This window comes from Gracilinanus agilis, chromosome 3 (assembly GCF_016433145.1).
Source record: "Gracilinanus agilis isolate LMUSP501 chromosome 3, AgileGrace, whole genome shotgun sequence".
Taxonomy (NCBI): domain Eukaryota; kingdom Metazoa; phylum Chordata; class Mammalia; order Didelphimorphia; family Didelphidae; genus Gracilinanus; species Gracilinanus agilis.
The window spans coordinates 99,639,844-99,660,668 of NC_058132.1; the positions used below are offsets into that span (position 1 = coordinate 99,639,844).

At 38.3% G+C, this 20,825-nt stretch overlaps 1 protein-coding gene across 2 annotated transcripts in view; it reads left to right on the forward strand.

The window, feature by feature from the left end:
* Nucleotides 1-20,825, forward strand: part of ACER3 (alkaline ceramidase 3) — a 188,953-nt gene that overhangs the window by 80,311 nt on the left and 87,817 nt on the right. Inside the window, exon 2 of one of the 2 annotated variants that reach the window (XM_044668162.1) lies at nt 11,574-11,684. The exons of the other annotated variant lie outside the window; for it this stretch is intronic. Within the exon in view, the coding sequence (XP_044524097.1) occupies nt 11,574-11,684 (111 nt within the window). The remainder of the gene's footprint in view (nt 1-11,573; nt 11,685-20,825) is intronic. 2 annotated transcript variants of the gene reach the window in all.

Genomic DNA, 20,825 nt, shown 5'->3' on the forward strand with positions numbered 1-20,825 from the left:
ATATATATATATATATATATATATATATATATAAAATACATACATAAATTCATTCATGTGTGTGTGCACACACACATCCGTACATGTACACATGAAATTAGCTGAGGGGACCAAGAAAGATTTGTGCTGAGTTTAAAAGAAACCAACAAAAAGCTAAATATCAAAGGGAAGAGGGCAAAACACTAAGTTTGAGGGAAAATAAGTAAAAGGCTTGAATATGGGAGATGTAGTGTCATGGTTAAGGAACTGCAAGGAGGTATTAAGAAGAGATCAGGTTATGAAAAGCATTAAATATCTTACAGGCACCTAGGTATTGAAGTAAATAAAGTGATAGTCTGGAATATCTGGAATTTACATTTAGCCTCAGACACTTACTAGCTGTGTGACCCTGGGCAAGTCAGTTAACATCTGTCTACTTCAGTTGCCTTGTCTGTAAAATTAGCACAGTAACAGTATATAAATTCTAGCTATAGTTTTTTGTTGTTATTGAGCCACTAGAGCTCTTTGAGCTGGGATAGGAGCCTGGCCAGAAGAGGACTCCTGCACAGGCCTACACTTTAGAAAAAACACTTTGGCACCTAAATGGAAGAGGAACTGGAATGAGGGGAGATTTGAGGCATAGAGCAGTACTGGTTAGTTAGAAGACTACTGCAAGACTCTCAACGATCACCTTAGTGCAAATATCAATAATATGGAAATAGGTCTTGAACAATGACACATGTAAAACCCAGTGGAACTGCTCATTGACTGTGGGTGGGAGAGAGGGAAAGAATATGAATCATGTAACCATGGGAAATTTTTATAATTAATCAATAAAATAAAAATAAATAACAAAAATATGATCACAGAGCAAACAATAACAACAACATAAAAGACTACTGCAATAGGCTAGAAGGCCTGAACTAGGATTGTGGAGAGAAGGAGACATTTATAAGATTCTTTTCCCCTCTCTGTTTATGGTCCCATTCACCACAGGGGCTATTCTAAACATTTTCTTGTCTCTTCAGCCCTCTTATAATAACCCCTTCCTGAATTCTCTCCACTGAGTACCTTGATTCATACTCTAGCAAAAAATTAAGGCCTTTTACTTTATAAGGCTATGTATGCATTTCATCTTTTCTCTTCTTCCACATCTCATTGTCACTCAGACTTCTCCCACTAACTCCTACTTCATTCCTGCCTCACATAGGAGATGGCCTTTTTTTTTTTTTGGCCAAGGCAAATCTGTCAAAATACATCCTTGATTCTATTCCCTCCTGTCTTTTCCAAAAGATTGTCCCCCTTGTCATCCCTACCACCCTCTCTCTCTAATCTTCAGTCTCTTTCTTTCTATTGGTTTTCCCTGCTGATTTCAAATATACCCATAGTTTCCTTAGCCTTAAAAAAACTTTCACTTTATCTGACCGTCTCAAAAGACTTGTGCTCTGTTCTTTGCTAAACTCCTTGAGATAGCTATCTACACTCTATACCTCCATTCTGTCCTTTTTCTAAACCCTTTAAAACCTAGTCTTCAAAAATCTAGCATGCACAAATGCTAGGATGAAGCAGTCCCTAAAATTCACATCATTTCTATTGCCAACAGTCAGTTATCCTTGTTGATAAGAATTAGGTCCAGAAATTGTTTTCTCTCACTGGTACCTCCACCTTTTGAAGAATGAAATTATAATTGATAAACCACTAAATTTTTAGCTGCTCTGATTTTTGTCAGAGCAAGAGCTCCAACAGTTCCTTGAAGTCTTTTCATCACTTTCAAATCATGCTTTCTTACCAGGTTAACACTCTGTTTGTCCTTATCTACCACTTCTTTCTGTCCAAGGAGGATGTGGCTTACTCTAGTGAGAATGTTTCTGCCTCCCATCCAAAAGTAGAAGGGGCTGTCATGCGAGAGCAATTTTTTTTCTGGAAAACTTAAGTAGAGGCCAGATGATTATTGACCAAACAGACTGATTGATTGTCACAGATGTGATAGAGAAGATGTTAGTTGGGTTTAAGTTTGGAATTTTGTGACCTTAATTTCTCTTCTAACTTTGAGATTCTATAATTCTGTATATTTAAGATCACATAGCCCTATAAGGAATAGGCTCAAAGCTTGAACCCTGATCATATGACTCTAACCAGTTTTCTTTAAACCTTACCAAGTTACCCAAGGGAGATAATCATCTATTCTTTTTGTAAAAGACTCAGAGATAGGGTGCAGCTGGGTGGCTCAGTGGATTGACAGCCAGACCTGGAGACAGGAGGCCTTAGGCTTAAATCTTTGGCTTAAATCTAGCCTCAGACTCTTCCTAGCTGTGTGACCTTGAGCAAGTCACTTGACCTGCATTGCCTAGCCCTTACCATTCTTCTGCCTTAGAACCAATACACAGTAGTAATTCTAAGATGGAAGGTAAGGGTTTTAAAAATAAAATAAAAAATAATGTAGGTAACCTAGTCAGATGCTTAATTATCATTCCTATAGTCAAGAATTGAGTGGTGAGGGGGAGACCCACTGCATTTTCAACCCATTTATTCTTTTTCAGTCTCCTATGAAAAAAAGGATCAAGTTCTTATAAAATAAAATTAAAAACCTCTTATAAATTTGGATAATCCTCCCTTAACCTTCATTTTATTAAGAGTTAAGAGTAATAAAAGCAACCACTGTTCCTTCTTAAATTCCTTTCTTCACTGTGATACCTTAAAAAGCACATAGACTCTTAGATCTAGGAGGGCCTTCCAGCAGAGGTCCCTAGATTTAGAGCTGAAAGGGACATTAGGGATCAAGACATAACTCCATCATTTTTCAGATCAGGAAATTGAGGCCTATAGAGGTTAAAAGACTTCCCCAAATTGACATAGTAAGTAGCAGAGCCAGAATTTCATCCAAAGTTCTCTAAATTCAAATATAATGCTCATTCTACTTACTGCACAACATGTTAGAGCTGGAAGGTATCTCAGGTCATTTTTTTTACTAAATATGAAACTAAGTCCCGTGATTTGTAGTGGATTATTGCCTAATATCACACAGTGAATCAGTAGCAGAGCTGAACTTAAACCCAGCTCTCCCACCTCCTAGCCTAGTGTTTCTCCTGCTATGCTATATTGCTACCCCCATTCGTTCTCTGAAATCTTTCCAGCTTCACTTTCATTTCTTTGAAAACAGTGCCTTTTTTTTAAAGTAGCACAGAACTAGAAACCAATTAGATGCCAAATCAGTTGGGGACTGGCTAAACAAATTGTGGTGCATGATCATGATAGAATTACTTTATATTAGGATCCCATTAGCCATCCACCCAAACCATGTGCTTTCCTCAGCTGCCCTACTATTTTGGTATTGAAGTGCCTGAATAAAAAAAAATGTAGGGCCCTGAACTGGGTGGACAAGTCCTCTGAACATGATCTGAACAAAAATGTGAGGGTACCAGAAAAGTTATTATTTATTTTAACAGAATTATGTTGTTGTAGGATCTGGTTGAATGTTTATTTTTCCAAAGAAAGATACCAGTTTCTGACTCAAATTCAGCTTGTTGTCAACTATAACCCTCATGTATTATTTTGCTATGTAATCTTATACTTGTTCCTACTTACTCTCTTCCTGTCCTATATTTATGATACTGCTTTTCTGGCCTGCTGTATAAACTTTTCCATTTGTCCTGATTGGATCCCATGCAATTTGTAGGACCATGTTTCCAAAGCATTTGCAAATACATTTGTCTTTCCCACAGGATCAGTAACCTTCCCTAATTTAGTTTAATCTGCTAATTTAAGAATATTTTCAATTACTTCAGCTATGTCATTTGAAAGACTTGCAATAAATTCTATCCTTGGATTGATCCCAGTGGAATAATAGTCTATATATTCCCTCCAAGGTTGACTTAATTGTTGATAACTCCCTTTGGAGTCGAGCCGATCCCCTACATGACAGTACTTTGTATTGGTGATTATAATCCAGCTGTGTTGATGTCACTTTCATCCTCCCTCTCATTGAAGCTCAAAGTCTCAGAATCATCTTTGATTTTTTTCCTTCTCCCCCATCCTTCACAACCAGTTAGTTTCCAAGTCCTTATTTTCTGCCTCTGCAATATTTCTCTATTCCCTTCTCTCTTCACACTGCCTTGACCATACTTCAGAACCTCATTACCTCTTAATGAGACTATTTTAATAACCTCTCCACTGTTCTTCTTGCCTTTGTATAGTCTTTTCCCTCTCTACTCCGTCCTTCATAGTGCTTCCAAAGTAGCCTTCCTTATACACAAGTCTAATTACACCATCTCTCAGAAACCTTCAGTAACTTTCTCAGAATTAAGTTATACTGAATTAAACATCAGCACCTCCATTTAAGGCTTCTAGTAATCTAGCTCCAATGTACCTTTCCAGGCTTTCTTCAGAGGTGATCTTTGCCTTGCCAGGGCAAACCCTCCTATATACACAGTTCAACAAATGCACAAGTGATCCCATCCCATTCCAGCTTGGCTTCTCCAGAAAATTGCTCTTTTGATCATTCTTGATGTCTCACTAATCCGGAATTACTCCTGACTTGCTACTTCTCTGCTGCCTGCAAACATGCCCATGTCTTCTCCTCAGGAAACCACCCTCACTTAATCTGTCCATCCCTGCTCGATATCAACTTTTTATCTTTTTCATGGTTAAACTTCTTGAGAAGGTGGTCTACAATAGATACTTCTACTTCCTTTCCTTCTATTTGTCAAAATCCTCTGCAGCCACCTTCTTCATCATTCAATTGAAACTGTTCTCTCCAGAGTTACTAGTGATCTCTTTATTGCCAAATATAGCAGTCTTGAATTAACTCTCATGCTTCTTGACTTCTCTGTAGCCTTTGACAATGTCATTCACTCGCTTTTCCTTGTTACTCTTTTCTCTCTAGGTTTTTAAGACACTACTCTCTTAGTTCTTACCTGTCTAATCACTCTTTCTCAGTTTTATTTGCTGAATCTTCATACAGATCACATCTTCTAAAAATGAATATCCTCCAGGCTTTATCCTAGGTACTCTTCTCCCTCTATGATATTTTGCTTGGTGGTTTCATTAGCTCCCATTGATTTAATCATTTCTGTTGATCATTCTCAGATCTACTTATCTGGGCCTGACCTCCAGGATTGCATCTCCAACTGCTATTGGGCATCTTGAACTGAATATCCTATAGACATCTTAAACAAAACATGTCCAAAACTGAGCTCTTTATTTAAAAAAAAAAAAAAAAAAAAAACAACCTTCCTGTTAACTGTCTGGAGCACCACCATCCTCCCAGCCACCTCAGGCTTACAACCTAGGTTTCATATCAGCTCCCTTTGTCTTTACCTCTTCATATCCAGTCTATTACAAAGTCCTATCTACTCAACCTTCTTAACACTGTCATTTTTTTTTAATCTGTGTGTCCTTTGCCCAGGATTAGTACTTGATACATATTTGTTTAATTAAGTAACCATTCCTCCCTTTGTTCAGATTAAAATGTAATGTTTCTGAAACTTTATGAAGAAAAGCAGATTTTGATACTATTAGTGAAAATAGTTGAGTACTTTAAACTTCAAATTAACATGCAATATAAATTTGAAACCTGTTATCCTTTGATAAGTGAACCCTCTACATTAATCAGATAAGATTGGTCTCCTAATGCTTCAAACACACAGAACCATTCCCTTATTACTCTGCTTCCTCCTCCCAGGAATGTCTTCTTTTCTCCTCCCTATCTAAATTTTACCTATCTCTTAATGTTCAACCTCAACCTACTACCACTCTGAAGCTTTCCTTCGTCTGCCTCCATCCACCATGCCTTCTTCTTGTGGACTCTCAGGGCACTCATGTATATGTTTCACCTTAACTATGTATTGCCTTGTAACGTTATTTACCTTTTTATGTGTGCACTGGAGAATCTTAGTGTTTGAAGGAACCTTAAAGGGTCTACTTCCTACCCACCAGTACGGAACCCCTTTCTCCAACTGTTTTGTAATCTATTCCAGAGTAGGCCAGGCATCAGCAGTCAGCTGAGATGCATATGAGAGGAGAACACCACTTCAGTCCTCCAGATTGGTCTTTCAGAAAGCTGTGGGAACTCACTGGCTCTAGTTGTTGGACAGAGTTGGACAAGATTATTTCAAAGGTCCCTCCCAGCTCGTAAGATTCTGTGACTCTCATTCCTCTGACCAGACTACAGTTCTTTGTTCCTGCAGGTAAAGGACTGGCTCCTGACTGAGACGCCAGATTCCCTTCTAGAATCTAAGTCAGTCAGCAACTTATTCTGCTTATCTGCCCAAGGCGACAGCTACTATAAGCTAAGCACTGTCACTGAGTATGAGACTAGAAAGAAAGGCAGAAAATGGTCTCTGCCCTCAAGGAAGATATATTCCAATGGGGGAGACATGTAAATATCTAGTTAATAAAAGACATCTATGGGAGAATGAAGAAATTAGAAGGGGAAAGCGTTAGAAGCTGGAAAGAGCCTGGAAAGGCCTCCAGAGGCTTGAGGGAAACTCAAGGGGAACTTAAGAAGCTGAGGGAATGGGCCTCAGCATTCTCGATAAGGTTAGCCAGTGGGCAGATGGATGGGGATAGAAGATGGAGGCCAGAGATGGAAGGTCATATTTGATTAGCTGCAAATAGACCCTTGTTTTTGAAGCCTTGGAACCTTTGCTTCCCTCTCTCACCAAACTCCCATTTCTTACCTGTTTGTGTCCCACTTTTCATTTTGCCAATTTTTTCCCCCTTCATTTACTATCTCCCAAAGCTGGATTTTGCTGCCCTCTGCTGACTGATTTTAAAAAACAACCAAATACTGGCCCCTTAGTGACATCCAAATAAATTCTAAATTTATTAAATGCCTACTGTACTTGGTCCTTTGTTGGGCATTGGGGAAACAAAGATCAAAGAAATGATATTCTCTTCCTTGCAAGAACTTACAGTCTAAAAGATGATGAAAGATATATAATAATGATTCATTCAACAAAACATTTATGTACTCAGTAAATATAAAAATAATAGCAATAATGAGGAATTATATGACACTTTAAGGTTTGAAAAACACTGTATAAATATTATCTCATTTGATCTTCACAATAGTCCTGTGAGGGGTGCTATTATCATCCCCATTTTATAGATCAGGAAACTTCAGCAGACAGAAATTAGTTGATATGTCCAGGATCAAACAACTGGGAAATATCTGAGACCATATTTGAACTCTGCTTTTCCTGACTCCAGTGTTTTACCTACTTCATCACTGATTTTTCCTTTTTTTGTGAACTGTCATGTAGGATAAAATTGAAAACTGTGCTTAAACTGGAGTACATTCATCCATTACTTCTGTATAGATGTGTGACCCATCATTTTGTCACAAAAGAAAATTAAACTTGCTCTCCTTCATATCTGCCCTGTGTGCTTTTTAGAAGTGGACCAATTAATTAATTGTTTGATTATTTGAACTAATATCTTCCCAGATTTTCTTGTTAAGCTGACTTGTCTATAAATACTAAGGTCAGTTCTCAACCTCATTTGCACCTCAAGCCCCCTTGTTTGGGCTGTGATGATAGCTTCCTAACTCTTGGTTCTGCCTGCTTCTTTTTTCTCTTGACTCCAGGCCAGTTTTTCCTTCATACTACTGCCCACATAAACTTACTGATACCCAGGCCTCATTATTTCCCTCCCCAAAGGATAGAATATTAGCTCCTGAGCACTGTTTTCGAGGCCCTTCCTAGTCTGAACCCACCTTGCCTTTCTGGCCTCATCTCACTCCTTCACTTAATACATTCTTTTTTAACTCAGTTGCTACACTAAACCTGCCCCTTTCTGACCTTGCACCTCTGCTTATGCTGGCCCATGAGCCTGTGGTGGATTTCCCTTTGACTTCTTAACCTCCTTGAATTCTCCTCTTGAAATAGTTTCCTTCCCCAAAGATCCAGTTTGAGTACAACCTCCTCCAGGAAGTCTTCCCTTTTTTCCTTTTTCAATTGGAAATAAACAAATAAAATAGATAATGTACTAGTAAATCTAATTTTAAAAAAAGAAAGAAGAGAATCAAATTAGCAGTATCAAAAATGAAAAGGGCAATCTCACCTCCAGTGAAGAGGAAATTAAGACAATTATTAAGAGATATTTTGCCCAATTATATGGCAACAAATATGACGATCTAGGTGAAATGGGCAAATATTTGCAAAAATATAAATTGCCTGGATTAACAAAAGAAGAAATAGAATATTTAAATAATCCCATCTCAACTAGGAATAATCTCTCTCTCTTTCCTTGAATCTCTTATAGTACTTTTGGCTATTTTGCAGTAATCACAATTCTGATCTTATTCTGATTTATTTTTTTAGGTAATTATCTCTACTAACTTATAAACTCTTGAAGTATGCCATTTTTCATATTTGTGTTTCTAACTCAAGCTATACACATGGTAGACATATAGTAAATGCTTGTTACCTGTAGTGAAAGAGACCTGACTATGGAGTCCAAAGGTAGAGCTTTAAATCTTAGCTCTTACTAGCTTTGTGAGCGGCATAATTTTAATCACCAATGTACATCTATTATTTGTTCAATTTTTTAAAAAGAGGCACAACATCTGTCTTTTTCCCAGACTTCAAGGCTTTCTTCTGTCCTTGATCCCTCAAAAAAGTGACTGTAAAATTTCTCCCCTTAGTTGTAGGTCACTAGACTCTGTCCTGTTCTGATATATGTTGGATCTTTTCTTTTGGCCCTCCCTACTCATCTCAGTTTCCTTCCCCTTGGCTTTTCATTCTCTCCTGGTGAGCAGGGCTTATTCTCATAAGCCATTCACATTTTATCCTTTCTGCAGAGGCAGAAGTGAAAAAGAGATTAAATGCCTTTGCCTTTTCAAGGACTTCTCTATTATTAGCTTTTCCTTCCTGTCCATGAGGAGTGGAACAACATGTTCACTTTATCTTTCTCTGTAGTACTGCATATGTGAAAAATACCCCTAGATTCTTGAGATTTGCTTCTCCTTTCCAATGTCAGCTTTTCTAATTTTCATAGGATTTAAAACTAAAAGGGATCTTTCAGGGCATCTAGTACAGTACCCTCATTTTACAGATGAAGAAACTGAGGCCTAGAGAAGGGAAGTGATTTGCCCTAAGTTAGACTTGGGATATATCTCCACCCGCATTTCTGCCTACAAGAAACCTAGAGTTAGATTGTTAAAGCTAGAAGGCAATCAGAAATATAATCCAAACCCATTATTTTGTAGGGAAAAAAAACTGAGGCCCAGAAATTATTTACCCAAAGTCACAAAGTAGCATATATATCTTCTTCCACCAAGTCCAGTACTCTTTCCAACAAGCTGCATCATCTTACAAATCTTAAACTTGTCAATAGGCTCAAAAGTCACTCACTCGGACTAAGATCATCCATATTGTCCTCTATGTACTACCTCCCTGCCAAAGGGGGTCATACAGCCTCTTTTTGAACACTTTCGGTAACTGGAAATTTACTATCTTATTAGTCTTCTCCAATCAGAAATTATCGTTCCTTCCTTTGAACTTTCATAATATTTTATTCTTCTCTGGTGTACTTTAACAATCTATTTTCATTAGTTATTTGTATCTTTGTCTTCTTTCTCCCACCAAATGTTAAGTTGGCTAAGGGCAAAGAATTAAGTCTTAGTACCTTATTTAGTTTTGCATCTCCCTCTTTATGTGGTATAGTGAAGTGCTTCTTAATAGCTGTTTATTAAATTTACACTTGAAGTGAATTTTAAAGATTCAAATCAGTAATGAATAAGATGATTCAAAAATATACAATCCAAATTGTAATGGGCCTTTTCTCCTTATTAAAACATTTACAGGGGGCAGCTGGGTAGCTCAGTGGATTGAGAGCCAGGCCTAGAGATGAGAGGTCCTAGGTTCAGGTCTGGCCTCAGACACTTCCCAGCTGTGTGACCCTGGGCAAGTCACTTGACCCCCATTGCCTACCCTTACCACTCTTCTGCCTTGGAGCCACTACACATTATTGACTCCAAGATGGAAGGTAAGGGTTTAAAAAAAAAAAACACTTACAATGCTGCATTTGAATCTAGATCCTCTAAATCCAAAGCTTTTATTCTTTCCATTATACACTACTGCCTTTAGATATTTTATTACTCAAGTGACGCAGGTGGAATTCTTTCTATGAACAAAGATTTCTTTAAATTGTTGATAAGGGAGTCAGAGAATCTTTTGTTATAGTTTATTTAAATAACAATCAAAAAAAGAAAAGCCTACTACTGATAGCTATATTATTGAGTTTCTCTGTTTAAGAAATTCCTGGCAAAATATTTTTTAGCTTTCTTTATTGTATAATATCAATATTTTTGCCCTCAAAATTATAGTTTATGCAGCAGCTAGGTAGCACAGTAGATAGAGAGCTAGGCCTAGAGAGAGAAGGTCCTGGGTTGAAATGTTGCTTGAGACACTTAGCTGTGTGATCCTGAGCAAGTAAATCACTTAAGTTCAATTGCCTAACCCTTACCAATCTTCTACCTTGGAACTGATATTTAGAATAGATTTTAAGACAGAAGGTAAGAGTTTAAAAATAAAATAAAATTATTTACTATTTGCTAAATAAGTTGTATTTGAAAATTCCTGTATAAAATCACTTTAAGTTTGGAAAAAGATGATAGTCTCCAAATTCCATAGGCTGCCTTATGGGGCAGTTAGTGGAAGTTAGATAGAACATGGGGCTTAGAATTTTAAAGACCTGAGTTCAAAAGGTCCACATTGTGTGACCCTAAGAAAATCACTTAATCTTTGATTGCCTCAGTTTTTTTGACTATAAAAGGAGGCTATACTGGTACCTACATTGAAGGTTTGTTGTGAAGATCAAATGAGATAGTATTTGTAAATGTACTCATCACAATGCCTGGTATGTATTAAATGCTATTAAATTCTTTCCCCTCTCTTGTCCTTTTCCCTTATGAGGTATTAAGTTCCCAGTCCCTGGAAATATTCAAACTGAAGCCACACAACCACTTTTCAGGGATGTTATAAAGAGGAGTCATGCTTCAGATGGGAGTTTTGCTGGATCACCTTGAAGGTGCCCTGGGGTTCAGTGATGCTGTGGTTAGGAAGAGCTATAAAACTACTGAGTCAGCTTGGTGTTGTAGATAAAAGGGATGGCCTGGAATCAGAGAAACATGGGCTTAAGTTCTGCATCTTGCCTATATTGTCTGGGCGACTATGGACAAGTCACTTCACCCTATAATGCCCCCCTTAACTCCCTAAGATAAAAATCACAGATGACAGTTGAGCTGCAGTGGTGCTGGGAAATTCTAGACCAGGAGTTCCCTAAAATTCTGAGGTTACATGACCTACCCAAAACTGAGAAGTAGACAGGCTTCTCTTTTTGGATGTTTTCAAGCAGAGGTCAGATAGGTTATGGATCATTTGTCAGAGATTTTGCAAAAAGGATTCCTGCTTCAAGGGAGGCCTGAGTGAGATGACCTCAGAGAGTTCTCTTTCATTTCTGAAATGACTACTGAGATAGCCATAAGATCCCTTTCCCTCTAGAACAATAGAAGACACTTAGTGAGGGGATCAATGTATCTTTAATGTGTAATTGGTTAATTCTAAATCTCTTCTTCGGTTTTTCTACCACAGGGAACACTCTGAGTAACCTGATTATGATTTTACCTCCAATCTATGGTGCCATTCAGACAGTCAGAGATGGACTGGAAAAGCGGTACACAGCTTCCTATTTGGCTCTTACAGGTATGGCTGGAACTTCCCATGAAATGACCATCTGCGAGATTCAGTAATGTCCCTTTTTTTTTCATTTGTCAAAGTAAATGTTAAGAGCTGCTAGGTGGCTCAGTGGATTCAGATGCAGACCTAGAGCCTAGAGGTCCTGGGTTCAAATCTGGCCTCAGACATTTCCTAGCGAGGCGACCCTGGGGAAGTCACTTAACCCCCATTGCCTAGTCCTTACCACTCCTCTGCCTTACACAGAATGATTCTAAGACAGAAGGTAAAGGTTTTGTTGGGGGGAGGAGGGCATTAAGTGAATGGTCACACCTTGGCATTGGGAGCCTATTAAGAAAAATTAAGGCTCACATTTTCATGTGTCTAAATGCAAACTCTGTTGTGGATTTCTAGGTCGGGTTGGTTTTTAGGTTCATTTTTTTTAAGTAGATGGATACCTGTATTCTGAGGTACTTTCTAAAGTAGCAAAATGAAATGTTTCTGGCCTTCAGTCCCTGACCTAGCACAACATGAGTTTAGAAGACTGTGAATAAGTTTCTTTATGCAGATTTACAGATTCTCTCTTGAGAAGCTTTCAGTCACTATCAAATAGCTTAATACCATTCTAGATCTGAAATTGTGGCATGCATTCAAATAAACAAAGAGATAAAAAAAACTCAAAGGGGTTGGGGTCAAAAGGACATTTTCCTAGCTATTGTCACTTTCAATCTTCCTTTTTCTTTTGGGTTCAGACATATAATCATATACTTTAAACTGGAAGAGGCTCAAGGACATCAGTCAAAAAGCATAAACCTGATGGCTGCTGGGAAGTACAATGACTAAAATCAAACACCCTTGGAAAATAACATTTGCACATATAAATGAATACAAATAGGCACCTAAATATAGGATGGGTGAGGACTAAGACTGAAAAAAGGTCTGGGGTGGTGGTGGGGAGGTGTTACAGCATATGAACTGACCTCTGAAGGGGGAGTTTTGGTGATAAGGGAATGAATTCCAGGCATGTAAAGACCTGGAAATGGGAAATGGAATGATGACTGAAAGCAAGAAATAGATGAAGGGGAAAAGTATATAATCAGCCTGGAAAGGTAGACTGGAGCCAGATGGGGAGATCTCAAGCGGGGGAGTTGATAATTTATCCTAAATGTCAGAGGAAACCACTGAAGCTTTTTGATATGAAAAGAGACATGGTCAAACCTGTGCTTGAGGAATACCATTTAAGCAGCAGAAGAATGTAATAGTAAGGAAGAGGAGAGACTATGGGGCAGAGAAAACAATGAGGAGACTATTGCAGTAACCCAATCCGTTTCAAAAAAGGAGTACAGATCCACAATGTCCCCCCAAAGCGACCCTCTAAACTTCACTTGAAGCTTTCAGTTACTGTTAACTAATTATCTCCTCAGGCAGCCCATTTTTAGGATGTTTTTTTCCTTATATTGAGCCAAAATTTACCCCTTTGATATTTGGGAGTCAAGAACTAAGTTTGAATCTCAGCTCTGCCACTAACTGGCTAAGTGACCATAAGTAAATAATTTGGTGATATTCGCAACTTGAATTAGTTTATCTCTAATAAGATAATATATATTAAGTGTTTTTTTTGTTTTTTTTTCAAACATTTATTAATATTCATTTTTAACATGGTTATATGATTCATGCTCCTCCTTTCCCCTTCGCCCCCCGCACTCCCCCCACCCATGGCTGATGCACATTTCCATTAGTTTTGTCATGTGTCCTTGATCAAGACCAATTTCCAAATTGTTGGTAGTTGCATTGGTGTGGTAGTTTCGAGTCCACACCCTCAATCATGTCCACCCCGACCCATGCGTTCAAGCAGTTGTTTTTCTTATATGTTTCCTCTCCTGCAGTCCTTCCTCTGAATGTGGGTAGCATTCTTTACCATAAATCCCTCAGAATTGTCCTGGGTCATTGTATTGCTGCTGGTACAGAGGTCCATTACATTCAATTTTACCATAGTATATCAGTCTCTGTGTACAATGTTCTTCTGGCTCTGCTCCTTTGTTTTGTAAACTTTAAAGTACAGTATGAATGCCAGCTATTATTGTTAGCCATCTCTTGTACTTCCCATCTCTAGCACATTATATTCTGAAGCTTCATTCCCATGTTCTCTGATTCTGTGATCTTGTTTCTTCTTTATTTCAAGGATTGCATTTCCTTTTGACTTATCAACAGCCTGCATGGGTTGCTGAGACTAGAAATAATTCCTGACTAGGTTTGGTGGCCAGGCTTCTGATGTTGAATCTTTTTGAACTGATCCAATTTGTTCCTCAGGCCAGGAGACTCACAGTCCATCACTGGACAGCTCTTTCAGCTATTTTCCTCCCTCCTCAAACCACAGCTCCTTCTTCCTACACTGTTAACTAAGAACCTTGATTCATATTTCACTGAAAAAAAACTGAAACCGTTCCTTGAGATCTCCCTCTTCTCTTCCATCTCACAAGACTCAGTTTCTTCCTACCACTATCTGATCCTTCACTGCTGTTTCACAGAGAGACCTCTCTTTGCCAAAGGGAACCCCTCCACATGCACAGGTGATCCTATTCTATACCATCTTCTCCCAAAGATTTTACCCTTATTGTAATCCCTACTCTCTCACTAATCTCCAGTTGCTCCCTGTGTCCTGGCCACATCCTTACTGCTTATAAACAAGACAATATCTCCCCTTCCTCAAGAAATTCTCATTTGATCTGTCTGTCCCTTATAGGTGTCCTCCTATATCTCTCTTCCTATGCTGGCAAAACTCATTGAGGAAGTCATCTGCAGTAGGTATCTCCATGACCGATTTCCATGTCTCCTTTTCTTAACTTTTTGCAGCATGGCTTTGGATCTTATTCTTCAACTGAACTTACTTTCCTTAGTTACTAATGATCTCTTAGAGATGTAATGTAATGTCCTTTTCTTATTTATCATCCTTCTTGACCTCTCTGCAGCCTTTAACATTGTTGATCATACTCTCCATGATACTCTTCTCTTTTAAGTTTTCATGACACCATTCTCTCCTGATTCTCCTACCTTTTCATCCACCCCTTTACTGTCTCCTTTGATGGATCTTCATGCCATGCCTGCTAAAGTGGTGTTCCTTCCAGAGCTCTGTGCTAGACTGGATGCTCTTCTCTTTTCCCTCTGTACTATTTCACTTAGTGCTTCTATCAGCTCCCATGGTTTCAAGTAACTCTGCAGATGATTCTCCTATCTTCTTGTCTGTTCCTAGCCTCTCTCCTGACCTCCATTCTCTCATCTCTTTTAGACATCTTGAATTGAAAATCACATAGACATCTTAAGCTCAACATGTTAAAACCTACATTTATTATTTTTTGCCCCCAATCGTCCCTTCTTTCTAACTTTCCTCTGATGTCCAAAGTACCATCATCCTCCCAGTTACCCAGATTTACAACCTGCATGTCATCTTTTACTCCTCTAGCTCTCTTGCCACCCCATGCTCCCCTCATATCCTATTACTGATTAAATCCCATTGTTTCTACCTTTGCAACATTCCTCTATTATGACCCCTTTTCTCTTCTGACCTGCCACCAGCTGGGAGCAGGCCATGATCATCTCAGACCTGGAACGTTGCAATAGCTTGCTAGTTGGTGTCTTGTTTAAGTCTCTTCTTCAATCCGTCCTCCACTCAGTTATCAGATTGATCTTCCAAAAATACAAGTCTGACCATATCCTTGCTTTGCTCAGTAAATCCCAATGTTTCCCTATTAACTCCAGGATCATATATAAAATCCTATTTAGCTTTCAAAGCCCTTTATAGCCTGAGCTTTTCTCACCTTTCCAGTCTTTTTACACCTTACTCCCTATACTATATAATCCTGTGACACTGGCCTCAGTGACTGATACTTCATCTCCTGACTCCAAGAGTTTTCACTGACAGATTTCCAGGCCTGCCATGACCTTCCGCATCTTGGCTGCTCTGACTTCTTCAAACCTCAACTGAAATTTCACCTTCTAGAAGAAATCTTTCCCAGTCCTTCTTAATCTTAATGCCTTCTTTCTGAGATATCAAGGTCAAAGAATTTATTGAGTATAGTTTGGGTAAATAGCCCTAAAGTCATATAAGTAGTTCTTTATAGTTATGGTCTTCTTGTAGAGCTAAATGAAGAAAGACATTCTGGGCCTTCTTCTGAATATTTTGAAGACTTGTTTTGGATAAGTAACCTCTTATTTTCCCCAAGGTGCTTAAAAGTCAACAGATTCAGGCTCCAGTCTCTGCTGTCTCACCACATGGATGTGTAGAACTTCCTCTCCCTGGATCAATTCTCTGAGAAAATCAGAAGATTGTGCGAGATGACATCTAATGCCCCTTTCACTTCTAACATACTTTGTTCTGTGTTACAATTTTCTTTGATCTAGGATCCCTTCCAGCTTTAAAATTCTGTAAAATCAATATCATTCCTAACTCCAGTTCCAACATCTCTTCAATGAATAAATGAAATTGACAACCAGAAATATAAACTAAGCTGTAAAATAGATGAAACAAATATAAAAAGCAAAAGAAGCATAACAAAAGTTCAGTGTTTCTGCACAATTCAAAATCAAAACAAGAAGGCACCAAAGGGGTAGAAGAACAAAGACACAAAGTAATTTCCCGAGTAATGAGACCCTTGGAAATTCTGTAAATTGAGGAGATTTAATTGATTAATTTCAATGTGATGGTACCTGCAGTGAACCACTGTCTTGACTGAATCAGACTAATATAAGACTAATCAGAAATGATCTGAAAGTGCTAGGCCCTGCTGTCCAGAGAAGATGTTGAAGAAGCTTTAGTACAGAGCATAAAAGACTAATGACCTTTTAAATTGCAGCAATTACTGTTAATAATGAAAGAAACATAAAATCAATGTGCCATGATAGCAAGGGCCTTCAGAAACAGTTTGTGAAGCTTTCTTTCTAACTTATTTTCTTTATTACCTAGTTCTGACTACTGGACACTGTATCAGTGAACAGTTCATTCATTCAGCACCCTAAGGGGGACACAAGGAGAAATAATTAGAAAATCATATTTGCTGCAACAGACCTTAGAGATAGCTCACCTGATCAGAGAATCTCAGTATTTTCAGTCTCCCTATTCTAATTTATACTTGGAAAAAAAACAGCCCTCTACAACATATCTGACAAGTGATCGTGTAGCTTGTGCTTATCTAGTATCATTCCACTTTTGTAGAACTCTAATTATAAGGAAATTTTTTTCTCATATCAAGCCAAAATTTACCTCTTTGTATTTTCCACCCATTTTCCCCAGATCTACTGTCTAGAAACAAAGAGAGTAAATCTAATTCCTGTCCCATATGATAATCCTTCACACACTTGAGCCCTCTTCTTGTTCCCCCCACATCTTGACTCTTCCTAATTCTGCTTTTTAAGGACTTCTTCTCTTCAGTGGACTTTTATGCCCCTTTTAACATTTGACTATTCTATTTTTTAAGCTGTTATTTTCTTCAGACTTTTTGGTACCTCTTTTACAGATAATTTTTTAAAAATAATAAATTGCAGTAGAGAGTGAGGAGAAAGTGACCACCTAAAGCCACCAAGGCAACATGTAGCAAATCTAGTCATTGTACCTATATCCTCTGGCTCCAAGCCAAGTGCTTTTAGTATAGAACATCAGAACAGTTTTAGCATGGTATAATGGTTAGAGAACTGGCCTTGAAGCCTTAAATAATAATAATGACCAACATTTATGTAAAGCTTGCTATGTGCCGGGTACTGTGCTAAGCACTTTACAGTTATCTCATTTATCCATAAAAATCTTGGGAAGCAGATGCTATTATTATCTCCATTTTTCAGATGAAGAAACTGACAGACAGAAGCAAAGTGGCTTCTCTAGAGTCATACAGCTAGTATGTGTCTGACACTGGATTTGAACTCAGGCCTTCCAGACATCAGGCCCAATGCTATGTGCACTATGGCACCACCTAGCTGCCTCTTGAAGACCTAGGTCCAAGACCAAGGTAGTAGTACTAATTAATCTTGTATAAATAATATGAGAAGAGTAAATAAAGCAGGGTGGAATATCATCTTGACGGATTTGAGACTCAAGAGAAACTTAGACAAATGAACTGACCTATTTGAAAGGATAGGACCTAAAACACTTCCATTTAATTATTACCTGGTATCTTAACTATGTGACAAAATATCTAAATCAGCCAAATGACCAAAACAGTCCTTAAAAGCCATTTGATGAAGTGAAATGTTACAAGATAAGCCTCTTCCAGTTGACTGTAGAATTTCATTATGGCCTCTGGGTCACCTGATATAAAAGCATCAGGTAAGCTAGGGTGGAAAAATTCCAGAAGTTGGAGACTGCGAATTTCCAACACATCCCTGAGAAGAACAACCTTGAGGGATGGAGGGGAATGAGAGACTTTGGCTTCTTCCACTTCAGCTTTGGCCAGGTCTCCTCCCTGAGATTCTTCTCTTTAATCAGAGGAGGACCTTCCAGCTCCAAAGGCTCCAGAGGATGTTGCTCCTTCCATCAGTTTCCTAAGCAGTATTCCTGGATCAGTTTGTAGTACTGTCAGCATTAGGGGCCAAAGACAAATTAGCTGCAGATTTCATCATTTTTAAGGGGAACTTCTTGAGCACATTTACAACTTCTCCCATTTGCAAATGGGAGAAAAAGTCTTCCAACCACTCAGGTCTGTGAGTTATTCCTTTATGTGTTGTCTAAGCACTCGCTAAAACCCCTCTTGCCTAACCCTTGTGGGAGAATGTATCACAGATACTTAAAAGGATTTTGTGTACCAGCTCTTTATTACCTTAATAAATACATTTCTAAAAGCTAGTTAGGGTTGGGTAATTCTCAGGTGATCATCTTGTGGAGGAAGAACACCAATGGGGACCCATGCTAATGTTATTAGAGAAACATCTCAGAAATCCCCTGAACCCTAAAGGGAAGAGTAGGCAAGCTCTAGAGACCCAGCTTGTCAGTAGAATTAGGACTTGAGATAAGGATGCACCAGAGCTTACATGGACTACAGGTATAAAAAGAGAGGAGTGAAAATAATATGTACAAAATATGAAAGGAAGGATAAGTAAGACATTTGAAAAAGATAATGCATAATTCATATTTATCTATATATTTACTTTTCAATCCTTATCTCATTTGGTTCTTAGAATAGTCCTGTGCCAGGAAGACTTAATCTAAATGGTGACTAGGTTGCAATGAGCATGGTAAGCTTAAAAGTTCATCAAATGTGGCTGGAAAGAAGATCTTAAGGTCAAGTCAGTAAGTCAGCAAGTATTTTTGTAAACCCTTATCTCTGTTTTAGAATTGATACTAAATTTTAGTTCCAAAGCAGAAGAGTGGTAAAGGCTAGGCAATTGGGATTAAATAATTTGCCTGGAGTCTCATAGCTGAGAGGCATCTGAGGCCATTTCTGAACCCAGGTCCTCCCAATCTCCAGGCCTATGCTACCTAGCTGCCCCTCAGCAAGTATTTATTAAGCACTTACTACATGCCTAGGCACTGTGCTATTTGATGAGAGTATAAATGCAAGCCAAGTATTCCCTGCCTTCAAGGAGCTTACATTCATGGGGGAGGACAACACTTAAAAGGGAGCTGAAAAGCAGAGAGGGAAGAGAAGAGATACATGTTCAGTGGTGTGGTGAAGAAAGAAATTTGGAGAGCCAAGAGTGAAGCCTAAAGGGGAATGGTGGATGTACTTGACATGAGCACTGAAGATGCACAATTTTCCCTTGTGCTTCAGTCCTCCATGATGTTTATTTAATTTCTGACTGGCTAGAGTATTGGCCAGATCACATCCTCATTGGTAGAAGGATACAGGCAGAAACAATCTTGAAAGTAGCTGGCGGCATATATTTAATAATATAATTAAACAAAGCATCATGTGAAAGAAAGAACACTGCTGAACTTATAATCAAGAGACATACTGATAGTTAATAACTTTGTGGCCCAAGGCAGTTTGCTTACTCTCTTTAGGCCCAGGTAATGCTACTTTTATTTGTTATGCACAAAGCACTTTGTAAATCTTAAAGCAATATATAAATATAAATTAAAAATTTAAGAATCTCTATTCCAGTCTGCTATTGTATCTCCTCCACACCACTGCATTTTTCTCCATCCTTTAATGCCCAGCTCAGATGTTCTTCCTCCTTGAAGCCTTTCTTGAGTCTATAGTCAGTGACAGTCTGTTCACTATGACCTCATATGCCACTTTGTTTTTACCTCTATAATATATGTTTTATGTCATGTATTTTAGTCGTCTGGGTTTATGTCTTTATTCCCCTCTAAGACAGTAAATTCAATGAAAGCAAAAGCTTTGTCTTATCTAATCATCCACCTCTCCTAGCACTAAAGCTCTGGCCACAGGAGGTACCTAAATGATTGCTGAAATGGAAAAACAAAATGAAATTAAATACCCAAAATGGCAAATTCTGGCTTCTATGTCCTTACTCTGTATTCTCTCTTCATCTCTTATTGTCCATAACCATTATGTCAAAGTCTGACTCAGAAATCATCTCCTGAGAAAAATCTTTCCTCACTAAATGTGGCTTGCTAGCCCCCTCCCTCTCTTTAGTCTACCTTTCTTTAGAGCTTGCACATACAGTTATCTTAGAATCACAGAATTTCCAATATCTATTCTATCTGGCATTATTCATGTTTTGCTTCATAAGTAACTAGTGGTTGTTGTTGCATGTGGTCTACACTGTAGTTTAGTGCTTGGCACATAGTAGTCACTTAATAAATGCGTATTAATTTCAGCTAATGAATGAAATTAAAGTGAGACCTAACATTCTTCTGCTGTTGCTTTGAGCAATAGTATTGATGAAAACATTAATAAAGACTTCTAGTAAATCTCCAGGTAGATTGAATTGGATTATTTTTTCCATCAGTGCCCTCTGTGGTAAAATAGAGAACTTCACCTGGTAGGGACCTCAAAGATGATTCAGTTCAACACTCACCTGTAGCAGAAATTGCTCCAATAACATTCCTAATCAAAGGTCATCTCACCTTCCCTTGAAGATGTCCAGAGGTCTTTTAACCTCCCTCTGCCTCAGGCCCCTAATCTGTAGAATTAAGGATCATGAGCCTTTAAAGGCCTTCAGCTCTAAATCTATGATTCTGTGGTCATAGCATTCCCTGACTCTCTTAAGACATAACTT